We start from the raw sequence: 14,737 nt of genomic DNA on the forward strand, positions 1-14,737 counted from the left end.
TCTGTCCCTGCCCCTCTGGGTCTCTCTTTCACTTTCTACCAAGCAGGTAGCACCACGACCTGACCACAGCCAGCCCCTTTCTGCCATGGCCTCCTGCCCTTCCCCTCCTGCCCTTTCATTTCCAGCTGCGCTGCCCCCTTGCTGATGCTCAGACACACCAGGCCCACTTCTGCCTCAGGGCCTTGGAACTTGTCTTTCCCTGTGCCCTCACCCTGCTCACCACTGAGGCCTTTCCCAGTCACACTAGCTGGCCACTTACCCTGCTTTATAACGTCTCTCACTGTGAACAATACTTTATGCTGATGTATCTCTTTCCTCCCCTAGGACAGGGCTTCCTGGCTGGCTTGTGCGAGGCTGCAGGGTCCAGGCTGCTTGTTTTATTATTCATCTCACGAACACCCTCAAGCCCCACCAACACCAGCACCCTTCCTTCAAGTGCTTTGTCCCCTCCTGCCTGAACCCCCAGATCCGGCATGCTCCCCTGCCGACCACAGCTGCTCAGAGAGACGGATACACAGACAAGGTCCCAGGGCTGGATTTTATTGCCTCCCTGCAGAGGGGAGGCGTCCTCCGGGCAGTGCGGGGCCCAGGGAGGCCCTGGGAGTTTCTGTATTGTGGTCGAGGCTCAGATTTGGGGCTGGGGCAGTTAGAGGAGGTTCTTGGAAACCAAACCGGAGGGGAGGGCCCCTGGATCTGGGCTGGAAGATTCTGCTGGTGAGAAATAGAGAGCCCCTGGGTGGGGCAGGCGGGCCCCAGGTATCTTGGGGAGAGGAGCTGACACAGGTGGATCCCTGAGAGCCCAGGGGCCAGGGGCCATGGGGGATAAGTCCGCATCCTGCAGGGCTGCATCAGGAGGGGTCTGGCCGCTGCGGCCCCTCCTCAGGTCACCCGGTGGGACCATGGGCTGGAGTGGGCATGCTGGGCCTCAGAGCTCATCATGATGCCGGGTCAGGTCCTCCCCGTAGTTGGTGGCCTGGCTGCCCACGAACATGTTCCAGTTGCCCAGGATCTCGGCTTTGCTCAGACGCCCGTCCTGGAGGGAGGGTCAGAGGTCAGCAGGGACAACTCGAGGCTCTGCTTGTGGGACCCCTGCCTGCGTCTAAGTATGCCCCCAGGTCTGTGTCCCTTCCCCCATCTCTATCCCCTCTCCCTCTGGGTCTCCATCCGTCTTTTTTTTTCTTTCCTGGAACTGGGATTGAGCCCAGGGTGCTCTCACTGAGGGACATCCCCGCCGCTTTTCCTTCCTTTCCTCCTTTCTTTTTCCCTTCTTTTCCTACTTTCTTTTTGTCTTTTGCAGCTCTGAGGACTGGACCTGGGCTGCTCTGTCGCTGACTCCTATCACCAGGTTTTTTTTTTTGTTGTTTTTTTTTGAGACAGGGTCTCACTAAATTGCCAAGGCTGGCTGGCCTTGAACCTGCAGTCCTCCTGCCTCAGACTCCTGAGAGGCTGGGATCACAGGCGTGGGCCACTGCACCCAGCCTCTGTCCCTCCGTCTTTATCCCTCCACTGCCCAGGTGGGGCCCATGGCCACACAGCAGCCCAACACCCTCCTGAGCGCCTGCCTTGCCCCACGGCGCACCTTGTCTGTGTCGCTCTCGTGCAGCAGGTGGTTGGCCTCCACCAGTGGCTGGTCCTGGGAGGGCGGCAGCACCCAGTGACCGACCTCGTTGCCATCCAGCCGCCCGTCCTTATTGAGATCCCGGAAGTCCCGGAACTGCTGCCGCTCTGTCTGCACCCAGGCCGGCTCCTCCTCGCCAGGCTCCTCTGAGTACAGATCGGCTGGGACCAGGACAGAGAGAACGGGTGTGGTCAGGGGCAGCTCTGGGGGCCCAGCAGGCCTGGGATCCAACCGTGGCTCTGACACTTCTCGGCCCATGACCTGGGGCAACTCACTTCACTCTTAGTTTTCCTTCTGCTTAACTGGAATTAGTAACAAACCTGACTTCCAGGCGATCACTATGTAGCATATGAAATTGATTTGCTTAATTGACTGAATGACAGATCTGGTTAATGCACACATGATACTGTGAGTTGGGTGGCCCAGAGCCCGGCACAGAGCAGGCCTCCGAGGAGGGAGAAAGAAGGCCAGAAAAGAGGAAATACTAAAACCTTCCCTCAGAACAGTCTGGCTGGCTCTAATTTGTCCTCGTAGGAGTCTCTCATTGGCTTCAATTCTTTCTTCTTCTTTTTTTGCACTTATTGGGGCTGGAACCCAGAGGCACTCAACCACTCAGCTACACCCCAAGCCCTTTTCATTTGTTATTTTGAGACAGAGTCTTGCTACATTGCTGAGGCTGGCCTCAAGCTTGCAATACTCCTGCCTCAGCCTCCCAAACTGCTGGATTATAAGTGTGTGCCACCGTGCTCAACTTTGATTCTTTTTTTTGAGGGGGTGGGGTACGGGGATTGAACTCAGGGGCACTCAACCACTGAGCCACATCCTCAGACCTATTTTATATTTTATTTAGAGACAGGGTCTCACTGAGTTGCTCAGTGCCTTGCTATTACTGAGACTGGCTTTGAACCTGCAATGCTCCTGCTTCAGCCTCCCAAGTCTCTGGGATCATAGGCCTGCACCACTGCTCCAGGCCAACTTTGGTTCTTTCCTATAGGAAATGATCACAGTGGTGGGAATTGTGTGCAGCTCTTAATTGTGGTTAAAAAAAAATAGGGGCTGGGGATGTAGCTCAGTTGGTAGAGTACTCGCCTTGCATGTACAAGGCCCTGGGTTCAATCCCCAGGACCGAAAAAAGAAAAAAGAAAACATATAACAAAATTTCCCATTACTGACATTTAATACATTCACAATGCTGTGAAACCAGACTTCTATCTAATTCCAGAATGCTTTTGTCACCCCAAGAGGAAACCCAGGCTGATCACCCTGACAGAAGCCAGCATTTCCCAGCCCATGTGTCCGTGGCCAAGACCTGCTCATGAGTTAACTCACATGTGTGGGTACACATGGCGGGGGCTCTATCACCCCTTTTTATAGATGAGGAGACCAGGGCACAGAGCCGTTGTGGGGCTCAGTGACAGTCACGGGGCTGGAAGGTGGCAGATGGGGAGCGGCAAAAGGCTCACAGCTGACACCCTGCTACCCGCATCTTCCGTGACTCCATCCCCAGGGGGGGCAGGTGTGAGCTCAGTCCTCCCCTCATTCGCTTCCCTGCACCTTTGAGCAGTTACATTTCTTTGGGGGATCTTGGGGTCCTGCCCACCCATGGGTCCCTAGAGCCCCCAGGGAAGGGAAGCGGCCCAGCCTGGGCATCAGGATGGGAACTTGGGGCTGCCTGCCCCCACTCAAGTCCTGCCCACCTCTGATGAGGAGGTGATCTCGGTCAGGGGAGATGATGCCCAACTTATAATGGCTCTACTTTACAATGGAGCCAAAGTAATACACCAGCCAGAGACTCAGGAGGCTGAGGCAGGAGGATTGAAAGTTTGAGGCCACCCTCAGCAACCCAGACCCTGTCTCAAAACATAAAAGAGCTGGGGATGTGGTTAAATGATAGTGCACCCTGAATTGAATCCCCAGTACCAGAATTAAATAAATAAAAGGTGCTTTCTGCATCTGGCACACAGAAGGTGCTGGGTAAACGCCAGGTGAAGCAGGAACTGAAGCAATATCCTCGTCTCCACTTCAGAGGGCGGCTGCTCTCCTATAGACAGTATATACCTGGTGCCACCATGCACAGGAAGGACAGGCGCACCAGAAATGGGTTCCACTCACCAATGTACTCCTCCACTTGCACGTAGCCATCTTTGTTCTTGTCCAGGTCTTCCAAGGTTTCCTAGAAAGAAAGAGGAATCGGGCGGGAGCTCAGTGCACCCATCTCCCAAGGGTGGCTGGACCCTGGGGTCAGGATGTGAAGTTCTCTTGGGGAAATTGGCTCTGGGATGGCTGTGGGGCAAGCAATGGAGCAGCTGCAATAGTGGGGGGCATGTAGGAAATTTGGGAACTTTCTGGGGTTCGTGATGGTGCAGCCACGACCTGCACTTAGTGGGCAAGAGCCAGGGGCCCCCAATGTCCAGCACTGCGTAGGTTCATGTCTGCCTCCCTAACCACTCTCTCACGCCCCACCAACACTTGCGTAGGGCAGAGACCCCTTCATCTTTAGCAGAACCCAGACCCTCAGTCTGCTTTATCTATAGGCATAGCGCACTTATGGGCGGTTCTGATGCACCCGCAACATCTCTATTCTTTGCTTTTTCTGGACTTCTTGAACTAAACAGCTTCTGTTCCCCACTTTTACATTCAAATTAGTTTATTATAAGATAGTGCAGACATCTGACACCCCATGTCTCTGAGCAGTTAAGTTTCAACTAAAAATTTAGAATGGACAGATAAAATACAGCACATCAATTACAGTGGAATTCCAGAAGAACAACAAATAATTCTTTAGTATAATTTCCACCCAATATTTGGGGTATACTTATATTACAGGATGAGTTCTATCTGTATTTCAAATAAGCAAATTATTGCTCAGTATAAATATGTCCCAAATGTTGAATGGGATAAATACTTTTACCAAGATAAAATATTGTATGGAAAATACTTTTTTGGTGGGGAGGGTACTGGGGATTGAATTCAGGGGCACTCGACCACTGAGCCACATCCCCAGCCCTATTTTGTGTTTTATTTAGAGACAGGGTCTCACTGAGTTGCTTAGGGCCTTGGTAAATTGCTGAGGCTGGCTTTGAACTTGCTATCCCTCTGCCTGAGCCGCTGGGATTACAATGTGCGTCACCGCACCCATCTGTCCTGTATGGTTTCTAAATCTGATAAATCTACAACACTAACATACTGAAATCCCTATTATTTATTGTGAATGATATTCTTTTAGTTTTTATTCTACAGTAAAGTTGCAGCTGATATTCATGTTTTGAAATCCAGTGTGTAGTAACATTGTCCATAAACTTAAAAGCAGACAGAAGTAAGTTTAAACCACAGTTTAGTCACTTTTTATGTAAAAGGTCAGACAGTCAACAGTTCTGTTTTTTTTCATATTGCGCAGTTTCTGTTGTGATGATTCGACTCTGCACTTGGACTCTGAAATCAGTCACACACACTAGGGAAGTAAATGCCTATCGCTGTGTTACAATAAAACCTTATTTGCAAAAACAGGCTGTGGGCCAGATTTCAACTGAGAGATATTGTTTGCTGACCCCTGCTTTAGACAATGGATTCTGCATTTGAATCCATGTCGTATCATTTCTCATCTGGGTGCTATCAGCCAAGTCACCTTACCTTTCTGTGCCTAGATATCCTTAGCTATAAAACAAAAACAACAGCCCAGCTGCATGGATTGCCATGATGGTTAAATCAACGTGGCAGGTGTTAGAAGGGTGTCTGCTGTAGGACATGCTCAGGTAGCATTTCTCAAATGATGTAAACTCGGATGATAAAGGGATGTTGCAATATTATCTGCTGTAAGAGAAGGAGGTTGGGCTTTATGGGATGGGGAGTCTGTGGATCAGACTAGGCTGGCCAATGTCCCTGGCAGGAAGATGCCACCTCTCCTCTCTGGGCCTCAGCATATATCTCTGAACCAGAAGCCCCACCTCCAAGGGCTGTTGTGAAGCTGAACAAATAACGTTCAATAAACATGGCTACATGTTCACATCTTCATTGACCCAGCAGTTTCATGCCAGCAGTACAGGTATCTCTACTGATGTGTGTAACAGTGACCCATCTGTTCAAGGTTATTCTGCATTCTGTGTAACAGCAGCAACCAGAACCAAGCCCAGTGGCCTTGCAACAGATCCTGTTAAGCAAATTACAGCACAGCAGCAGAGGAATACTATGTAGCTACAAAAAGGATTAGACCAGAAGCTGGGTTGTGGCTCAGTGGTAGAACACTTGCCTCACATGCTTGAGGCCCTGGTTGAAACCTCAGCACCACGTTTAAAAAATAAATAAATGAATAAAAAGTAAAGATCTTGCATCCATATACGACTAAAAAAAAAAAAAAAAAAAAAAAAGGATTAGACCGTTTCTCATAAGTGTATACAGAACACCCTCTGTAGGGAGCTGCCACATAGGAACCCAGTGCCCTTGACCTTGAGTGATGAGAATGTGGAGATGTGGCAAAAGCCAGCCATGGGCTGTGTGTGTGTTCAAAGTGGCCTGGACCCACGTTGCCCCTCTGTTTGGGGGCTTGCTCTGCCGGGATCCCCACACAGCTCATGAGATGGGCGTGGCCTCCCTAGATGTCAGTCAATCTGCTGACAGCAGACATCAGAAGCTAGACTCAGCCCCCTGAAACCTCACCCCTTGCCTCATTGGAATGGCTTCTCCCCAACAAAAAGGGTCAGCGCGCTTGTGCTCGCTCTCTCTCTCTCTCTTTCTTTCCATGGACCCCTAAGGTCAGAGGAGCCATCACAAGACCCAAAGAAAAAGGTATTTCTCTGTCCCTGTGTGATTATTTCCTGCAGCCCAGTTCACCTGGAGTGACCCTGAGTGTTTTAGTCATGAGACGTGACAATACTCAAAGGTGTATTTTTTTTTTAAAGAAAATACATTGTTAAGTGAAAAACAGAATATGGGGGAAACATAATAGAGTGTGCTAATGATTATATAAAAAGGGAGATAAAGAAGGGCCAGAGGGTGGGGATATAGCTCAGTTGGTAGAGTGTTTGCCTTGCATGCACAAGACCCTGGGTTCGATCCCCAGCATCACAAAAAATAAAGAAGCAGAAGGGCCGGGTGCAGAGGCACAGTCCTGTAATCCCAGCGGCTAAGACAGGAGGATCACAAGTTCAAAGCCAGCCTCAGCAAAAGTGAGGCACTAAGCTATTCAGTGAGACCCTGTCTCTAAATAACATACAAAATAGGGCTGGGGATGTGGCTCAGTGGTTGAGTGACCCTGAATTCAATCCCTGGTACCACCCCCCCAAAAAAAGGGGGAGATAAAGAGAAGATATGCAGGCTGGGGTTGTGGCTCATTGGAGAGTGCTTGCCTAGCACATGTGAGGCACTGGGTTCAATTCTCAGCACCATGTATCAATAAATAAAATAAAGGTCCATTAACACCTAAAAAAATATTTTTAAAAAAGAGAAGATATGCATGCTTCTGCTATAAAAATAATCATAATAATAAATCATAGTTGCCTGGAGGTGTGGCTCAGTGGTAGAGCACTTACTCTAGTCCTAGCACCACACATACAACAAGTGATTCTGTTGGTAAAAGTATAAGATGTATTTTCCACAGGCCAATTTTATAGTTTTACCTCTACTGACTCATCTAGTCCCAATGGCAACCTTTGATTTTGGGTCCATTATTAGCACCACCATTTTACAAATGAGGACATTAAGTTCCAGGGAAGTCAAGTAACTTCCCTAAGGTCACACGGTTGTGCAGCTTGCAGGGCCAGGATCTGAACCCAGGCCATCTGGCCCCAGAGTCCCTGTTCTAATCACCTTTCCATAGTCCCTTGGAGAAGCGTTGAGAATGGGGACACAAGAAAGGGGTTGCTTGTGGGGATGGGACTGGGAGGTCGGGATGGGGAAACAGGCGAGGGGAAGAGATTACTCATCTTTTTTGTATCTTTTGGGCATTTAACCACATACATATGTTACTTATTTGAGAAATATTTGAGAAGATTTTTAAAATACCGGAAAATGGTGAAAAGTATGGTGAACATGAGTAAAAATTTCTTCCACTAAGAGTGAGTCCTAATTAAACTATGGATTCTGGGAGACAGTGACATATATGTCGATGTAGTATCATCAATTGTAAGGCATGTACCATCTGGTAGGGGATGTTGATAGTCAGGGAGGCTGCATGGGTTTGGCAGGGACACATTGGAAACCCCATAGCACTCTGTTCCACTCAGTTACACCATGAACCTAAAACTGTTCTGAAATAGGTTATGAAATACTAAGTCTTTTATTTTTTTCCAGTACTGGAGATAGAGCTGAGGGATGCCTGCTAGGCAAGCACTCTCCCACTGGCAGGGGCTAGTGGGTACCAGAGGTTGAACCTAGTGATTATTAACCAGTGAGCCACATCCCCAGCCTTTTTTATTTTCTATTTTGAGACAGGATCTTGCTAAGTTGCTGAGGCTGGTTTTGACCTTGTAGTCCTCCTGCCTCAGCCTCTGGGATTCCCAGCCCTACTTTTTAATAATAAGAAAAAAAAAATCTTGCTGGGTGCAGTGGTACATTCCTGTAATCCCAGAGACTCGGGAGTCTGAGACAGTAGTATTACAAGTTTGAGGTCAGCCTGGGCAACTTAACAAGACCCTGTCTCTAAATAAGAAATAAAAAGGGCTGGGGATGTAGCTTAGTGTTAATATGCCCCTGGGTTCAATCCCCAGTAGAAGGGAGGGAGGAGTCCTTTCACTATATGATAGACCCAGGTTTTGGCAAAAACTTGTAAGAAATTGTAAAATTACAGGGACTAGCAAGAGTTGTCTCAGAGTCTGAGGGCAGGCTGGGGACCTGGATCCCAAATGTGAGCACACAAAGGTCTGGCAAGGAGAGATTAGACACTGGGCATCGGGAAGTTGAAATGGGAAGTGTTACCTTCCTCTGATGTGTTCGAGGCCTGGGTTTCCTGGGGAAGATGCAGGGAACCAAGGTGACTATCTATCTGCCCCAGGTAAGTCTGGGAGGCGGGACCTGGGATCACACCATGGGTCTGAGGCTGGGAGTGGATTCCTCCCACCCCCACTCACAGCGATCACGATGTCCCGCATGTGAGGAAACTCCTCTGGGTGTAGGAAGGCTGTCAGCTCCTCGCGAGTGGCCATGGAGTCCCCATCCTGGTCAGCCACCCGGAAACGCCGCTCATCCCGAGCCAGCATCTTCTTATAGGTCTCTGCATCCTCTACATCATGAAATTCTTCCCCTGGACAAGGACAGAGCTCTATGAGAGACAGCTTAGGAAGAGACAAAGGAGACCCAACTCAGAGGACAAGAAGACTTCCATGGAAGTCAAAAGAATTAATATATATCAATAATTTATATATATTTACATATATTGTATATAAAATTATTATATACGGTTATAATATACTCTATATATTAACTAAGTGAAAGCTTATTTATTATATGCTAAACAGTATTACATTTAATCCTCCAAAAGGCAAATAAAATGGGTTCTTCCATTTATTCTCACTACCTGAATGAAAAAAGTGAGTCCCAAAGAAAGGAATAACTTGCCCCAAGGGCCTGCAACCAGGAACAGTGGACTTTGAGTTGACACTCAGCCATTTGGCCCCAAAGTCCTACTCTGATGTGATAAGTTGTACTAACTTAGGTTTCTTGACAGAGGAGGGAAAACCGGCATTTCAGAGGGAAAGGTGTGTGCAGAGTGTAGAGGTCTGAGTGAGTGTTGGTGAGGTGGAGGAAACCACACATGATCCATTGGGGCAGAAAAATGCAAAAAAAAAAAAAATAGGGCTGGGGTACAGCTCAGTTGGTAGAGGGCTTGCCTCACATGCATAATAATCCCCAGCACCACCAAAGAAAAAAAGTTTTTAAAAATAAAAAACAAAGCTGGAGCCCGCGGGGTGGCGCAGGCTTGTAACCTCAGCAGCTCAAGAGGCTGAGGCAGAAGGATCGAGATTTCAAAGCCAGCCTCAGCAAAAGTGAGGCACTAAGCAACTCCCGTGAGACAATAGGGTTGGGGGGTGTGGCTCAATGGTCAGTGCCCCTGAGTTCAATCCCTGGTACCCTCCCCCCCAAAAAAAGCTGGGGACTGGGGTTGTGACTCAGTGGCAGAGCGCTTGCCTAGCATGTGTGAGGCGCTGGGTTTGATTCTCAGCACCACATATCAATAAATAAAATAAAGGTCCGTTGGTAACTAAAAAATATTAAAAAAAAAAAAAAAGCTGGAGAGGGGCTGGGGTTGTGGCTCAGCGCTTGCCTCACACCTGCAAGGCGCTGGATTTGAGTCTCAGCGCCACATTAAAAAAATAAAAAATAAAGCAAAGGTATTGTACCCATCTACAACTAAATATATATATATATATATATAAAAAAAGCTGTAGAGTTAGAAAGGCCAGGCAGGACCTGTGACAGTCTCCTGGAGACCCACGGGATCCTTGAGGAGGAAAGGGCCAGAGTCAGCTCTCGGTGTGGAAAGACCCCTCTGGAGCAGCGGGCAGCAGTGAAATGGGTGAGGCCAGGAGGCAGGAAGGAGAAAGTAAGAGCCCTGAGGGGCCTGGGCCTGGGGTGTTGGAACAAAGAGGAAAAACTACGAGTCAGGGGTCGGGGCAAATAGCTTTGAGAGTTTTAGGATGAAGTCACAGTCAGGGATCAGGAAAACCAAGCAGGTGTCCCTGGCCAGAGATGTAAAGTCGCCAGTCACGGGGTCATAGAGGTGTGGAAATCAGAACGAAAAGCAACAGGTCAGAAATCGGGAGTTTCAGGAGTGACGGGTCCTAAAAGTGGATCGGGGCAAAGGTAGGAATTCTTTGTAATGGGCTAAGGGTCCTCAAGACGAAGGGTCAAGATGGTCAGGGTCACAGTGTGGTGTGGGGAGTCTCGCCGCGTACCGGGCGCGTAGTGGCCATAGGTGGCGTTGCGCAGCTCCTCCCAACCCACACGCCCGTCGCGGTCCGTGTCGTACGTGTCCCAGGCCGCGCTCACCGAGTCGCGTATATGTCGCTGCTGCGTGTGCGCTATCCACGAGCGAAGCTCGGCCAGCGACACCCAGCCGTCCCCGTCCCCAGCGCGGTCCATGCGATCCACGATCCGCCTGCAGGTCAAGGAGGAGCACATGTCAATCCTGGGCCCGCCCATCTCAGGCCCCGCCCCATGTACCAAGCCACGCCCCCACCGAGATAGAACCCCGCCCCCAGGCAGAGCTGAAAATGCAGCCCACCATCTGCGGGCGAATCCAGGAGGGACACTTGTTACTTGGGACTGCGCCTGCCACAGGTCCCGCCTCTCGGCCAAGATGCCGCCCCCAGAGGCCAGTCTTCCCCTTTCCAATTGGGGTCGCGTGAAAGGACCCAGCACGATTCAGCGCCACGCCCTGCACTCGGGCCTCACCCCACACCCTGCACCAGCTCCAACCCTCTCGGAACCGAGGTGGGGCGGGGTGCAGGAGCCTGGCATCCCATTCTCCCCTAGCCCGCCGGGCACCGGTCCCGGGACTGGCTCTGAAGCCCCAGCCCTCGCCGTCTCAGATCCTACCCCTTCCCCTTGGCTGCGCGGGTCAATTTCAGGTCCCTCTCCTTTCAGCTCCACTCTGAGTCTTTCACAAGCAACCCCGCAACTCTTGCTTTTCCATGTTCTGTTGGCCTGCAGTGCGCCTCCCGGTCGCATGTCAGGCCACTTTAGGTGGCATTTTAGGCTTCTTAAGACGACTCTGTAGCCCCTCCCCTCTCTCCTGGCGACCCTGCCGCAGTCCTGGTCAACCACCCAGCCCTCCTGGAGTTGCAGTTCCCCGCAGGCGCCAGGCTGTCTCTGCCAGGGTCTTCGGAACTCACATCCTGCTCTGAGAGTCCAGATGCCTCTGGGTCCACAGTCAGGCATTCTAGGCCCGAATCCTACCTCCTCTTCTTGCCAGCTCGGTGGCCTTGGGCAACTGACTTCCCCTCTGTGTTTCAGTTAACCCGCCGTAAAAAGGGGCTAAATAACAATATCAACTCGACAGAGTGACTTAAGGATTAACTAAATTAAACTTTGTACAGCACCTTGAAAGTGCTTGGCATTGTAGTTAGTGCTGTGCTAAGTGTAGTGTCCTACCACTGTTGTTGTTGTTGTTATTATTATTTGATACTAGGGATTGAACCCAGGGGTGCTTAACCACTGAGCCACATCCTTAGTCCCTTTTTATATTTTATTTAGAAACAGGTTCTCACTGAGTTGCTTAGGGCCTCCCTAAGTGACTGAGGCTGACTTTGCACTTACAGTCCTCCTGCCTTAGCCTCCCCACTCGCTGGGATTACAGGTGTGCGCTGCAGTGTCCAGCCTCACTACTCTTCACCCATCCCCATCCAGCCTGCACACCTGCCCGGGACACTTAGGTCTCCACCCTCATCTAGCCACCATCACCATGTCTCCTGCTTGGACTGTTGCAATTGCTTCCTTGCCGGGCTTCCGGCTTCTTGCTTCCCTAGAGTCTCTTCCCACTAACAGCTGGAGGAATTCTGTTAAGTCAGCTCACCTCTTCCCTCTGCTCAGAGCCTTCTATGGTTCTCATTTCATTCATAGAACAGCTTAGCTTGTCACTATGATCCAAAAGGCCCAGCAGGATATGACCCCTCTGTTCCCTCTTTGCCCTCTTCCTCTCCCCATTGCTCACTGTTTCTAGCCACATGGGCCTCACTGTTCCTCAAACATACCAGGCCCATTGCTGTCTCAGGGCCCATGCACTTACTATTCCCTCTGCCTAGAATGCTACTCCTCCAGATACTCACATGGGTCAGAGATATTGCCTTCTCATTGAGGCTCCCTCCCACTCCTCCCACTCCTCTGTTTAAAATTGCAACCCTCTCCCTCCACCAACTTTCCCCTCCACACTCCTCACTCCCTTGCTTTATTTTTCTCTGATGCATTTCTCTCTATTTGATGCATTTTATACTTACTGGTTTATTATTGTCTCCCTCACTACAATGTAAACTTCACACAGGCAGCGGGTTTTGTCTGATTTGTTCACTGCTGTGACTTTATCATGCAGAACATGATAGGTGCTCAATAAACATCTATGGGCTGAATGAGCATCATCAGAATGCACACACAGAGTGGGGAATGGTTGCATAGTCTTCGTGTCCCCAGATCCACTCTGACCTTATCTCCCCAACATAAAGATTAGACAAATCCCTTCCAGTTTGTAGCAAGACCCCATTCAACCTAACTCACCCTGAAACTCAGGGCTCAGCCATCCTCCTCCCCCAGCTGGGCTCCATCTGCACCAAATCTTATTTTCCCTGTGGATCCCTGACACAGTGAACTGGTGACCCATTTATAAAACAGGGAACCGAGGCTCAAGAAAGGGAGGTACCTGCGACAAAGGGACAGAGTCATGTGGGGGTAGAATTGGACTCCAGATTTTGCTGCCCTCAAAGGTCATATCTTGAGGCTTCTTATTTTTTATTTTATTTTTTTTTGTACTAGGGATTGAACCCAGGGGCACTCAGCCATTGAGCCACATCCCCACCCCTTTTTTATATTTCATTAGCGACAGGGTCTCACAGAGTTAGTTAGGGCCTCGCTTTTGCTAAGGCTGGGTTTGAACCCTTCATCCTCCTGCCTCACCCTGCCGAGTCACTGGGATTCCAGGCATGCACCACTGCGCCTGGCTTGAGGCCTCAATATTTACATGTGGTTTTCCCCAGGAGGAGAAGTAGAACTTTATTCTTGGATTCTCATAAAGAACCAAAGTCCTATCCAGTCCATGCCATCTCTTTCCCAGTCCCCTGCCTCTATCCCCTCATAAATGATATCATCACTTCCCCCAAACCCCCACCTCTGAATACTCCCACCCCCAAATCTCTCTCCTACCCCAGACGAGCTTGGCTCTCCTCTGGGCTGAGCTGGTCGAATTCCTTGGCCACTTCCCGTCCGAGGAAAGCCTCATGATCATACTGGAAGTTTCCGTGGGCATCATCATGAGGGGCCTCGCTCAGAGGGGCCGCCTGGTGCACCCTCCCCTGGCCATGAGGGCCAGCGTCAGGGGACGGCTTCCCCAGTGCCCCGCGCCTCAGCAGCAATAGAAGCAGCAGAAATGATAGTTGCCACATCATCTGTCCCTGGGGAGTGACAGAGGCCAGGAGTCAGGGAACATAGGAATGAAAACAGAAAGGGGACAAACGGAGGAGGGAGGGAATTGCTTAGGTCAGGACAGAGAGATGGGAGTTGACTACAAAATGTTTTGGCTCAAGAAGGGCTGGTGATGGGGGAAAGGGCAGAATACTCAGAGGTAACTCCATCTATGGAGCCCAGATCTTCTGAAAGAGTCCCAGAAGGATCCCAGAGCCGAGGGGTGGGTTCAGGAGGAAACGTGGCGCACGTCCCACGCAAAGAGCAGGATACAGTGTTGGCCAGGGAGTATCAGGGAGGCTCCCCAAGGGTTCCGACTGGGACCCTTGCGCTTGACCCGAGCCCCCCAAACCCATCCTTTACCCGGTTGCCAGCTTCCCTTCGCTCACCACACTCCGCGGTGCCTTCTTCCAAAGATGCCCAATTTGGCGACTCTCCAGTTAGGCCCCGCCCCGGGAGCGCAGAGGCCCCGCCCTCCGCCCAATGAGCGCGCTCGAGGGTCCCGGGGGCGGGGTCAGTGAGCTCTGGGAGCGCCGCCGTAGCCCCTCGCCACGTCCACAAAAGACAACTGGGCGACGGGGGAAGGCTGGGTGGGCCACGCCGGAGCGACGCGGCGGGGAAGAACTACAACTCCCGGCAGGCGTCGGGGCGCCGGGCGACCACCTCGAGCGGGCCTCAAAAGAGAGAGATTTAGGTGGCGCGGTAGTCCTAGCAGCCAGGGAGGCTGAGGCAGGGGGATCGCGAGCTCAAAGCCAGCTTCAGCTACAGCGAGGCGCTGAGCAACTCAGCGAGAATTCGTCTCTAAATAAAACACACAATAGGGCTGGGATGTGGTCCCGTGCCCCTGAGTTCAATCCCCACCAAAAACAAAAGAGGTGTATTTTTCTCCCTTTTCCTTCGTCCAAGTGGTAAGAAAGAGGAGAACGGGGGTCTGGAGGAGGCATTCCCTTCTGTGGAACAGGGCGCAATTCTTTTCTGCTCCACCAAGAAAAGTTGAAGTCAGATTCCAGCCAAGAATTT

General features: G+C 50.6%; 1 protein-coding gene and 1 non-coding gene across 3 annotated transcripts; one reads left to right on the plus strand and one right to left on the minus strand.

Annotated features, from left to right (window-relative positions):
- Nucleotides 1-519: 519 nt before the first annotated feature.
- On the minus strand, nucleotides 520-14,155 carry Rcn3 (reticulocalbin 3). 2 transcript variants are annotated; one of them, XM_076837959.2, is made up of 7 exons: nucleotides 14,107-14,155; nucleotides 13,460-13,707; nucleotides 10,504-10,706; nucleotides 8,680-8,852; nucleotides 3,731-3,791; nucleotides 1,580-1,779; nucleotides 520-1,033 (listed from the first exon to the last, which is right to left on the minus strand). In XM_076837959.2, exons 2-7 carry the CDS (start codon nucleotides 13,699-13,701, stop codon nucleotides 926-928), a joined length of 987 nt encoding a protein of 328 aa, XP_076694074.1. In that variant the 5' UTR covers nucleotides 13,702-13,707; nucleotides 14,107-14,155; the 3' UTR covers nucleotides 520-925. The 2 variants fall into 2 exon arrangements, with proteins under 2 accessions (XP_076694074.1, XP_076694073.1); XM_076837958.2 differs by having other exon boundaries at nucleotides 14,081-14,143.
- Trnaa-ugc (transfer RNA alanine (anticodon UGC)) lies at nucleotides 6,609-6,682 on the plus strand. The gene has a single exon. It is a non-coding gene; the product is annotated as a tRNA-Ala (tRNA).
- Nucleotides 14,156-14,737: the final 582 nt, after the last annotated feature.

Source organism: Callospermophilus lateralis, chromosome 18 (assembly GCF_048772815.1).
Source record: "Callospermophilus lateralis isolate mCalLat2 chromosome 18, mCalLat2.hap1, whole genome shotgun sequence".
Taxonomy (NCBI): Eukaryota; Metazoa; Chordata; class Mammalia; order Rodentia; family Sciuridae; genus Callospermophilus; species Callospermophilus lateralis.

Coding starts and splice junctions, on each gene's coding strand:
- Rcn3 (XM_076837959.2), bottom strand. CDS start 13,701: ATGATGTGGCAACTATCATTTCTGCTGCTTCTATTGCTGCTGAGGCGC. Junction 8,853..10,503: donor CTATGGCCACTACGCGCCCG/GTACGCGGCGAG, acceptor GTCCTTGTCCAG/GGGAAGAATTTCATGATGTA. Junction 3,792..8,679: donor TGCGGGACATCGTGATCGCT/GTGAGTGGGGGT, acceptor CTTTCTTTCTAG/GAAACCTTGGAAGACCTGGA.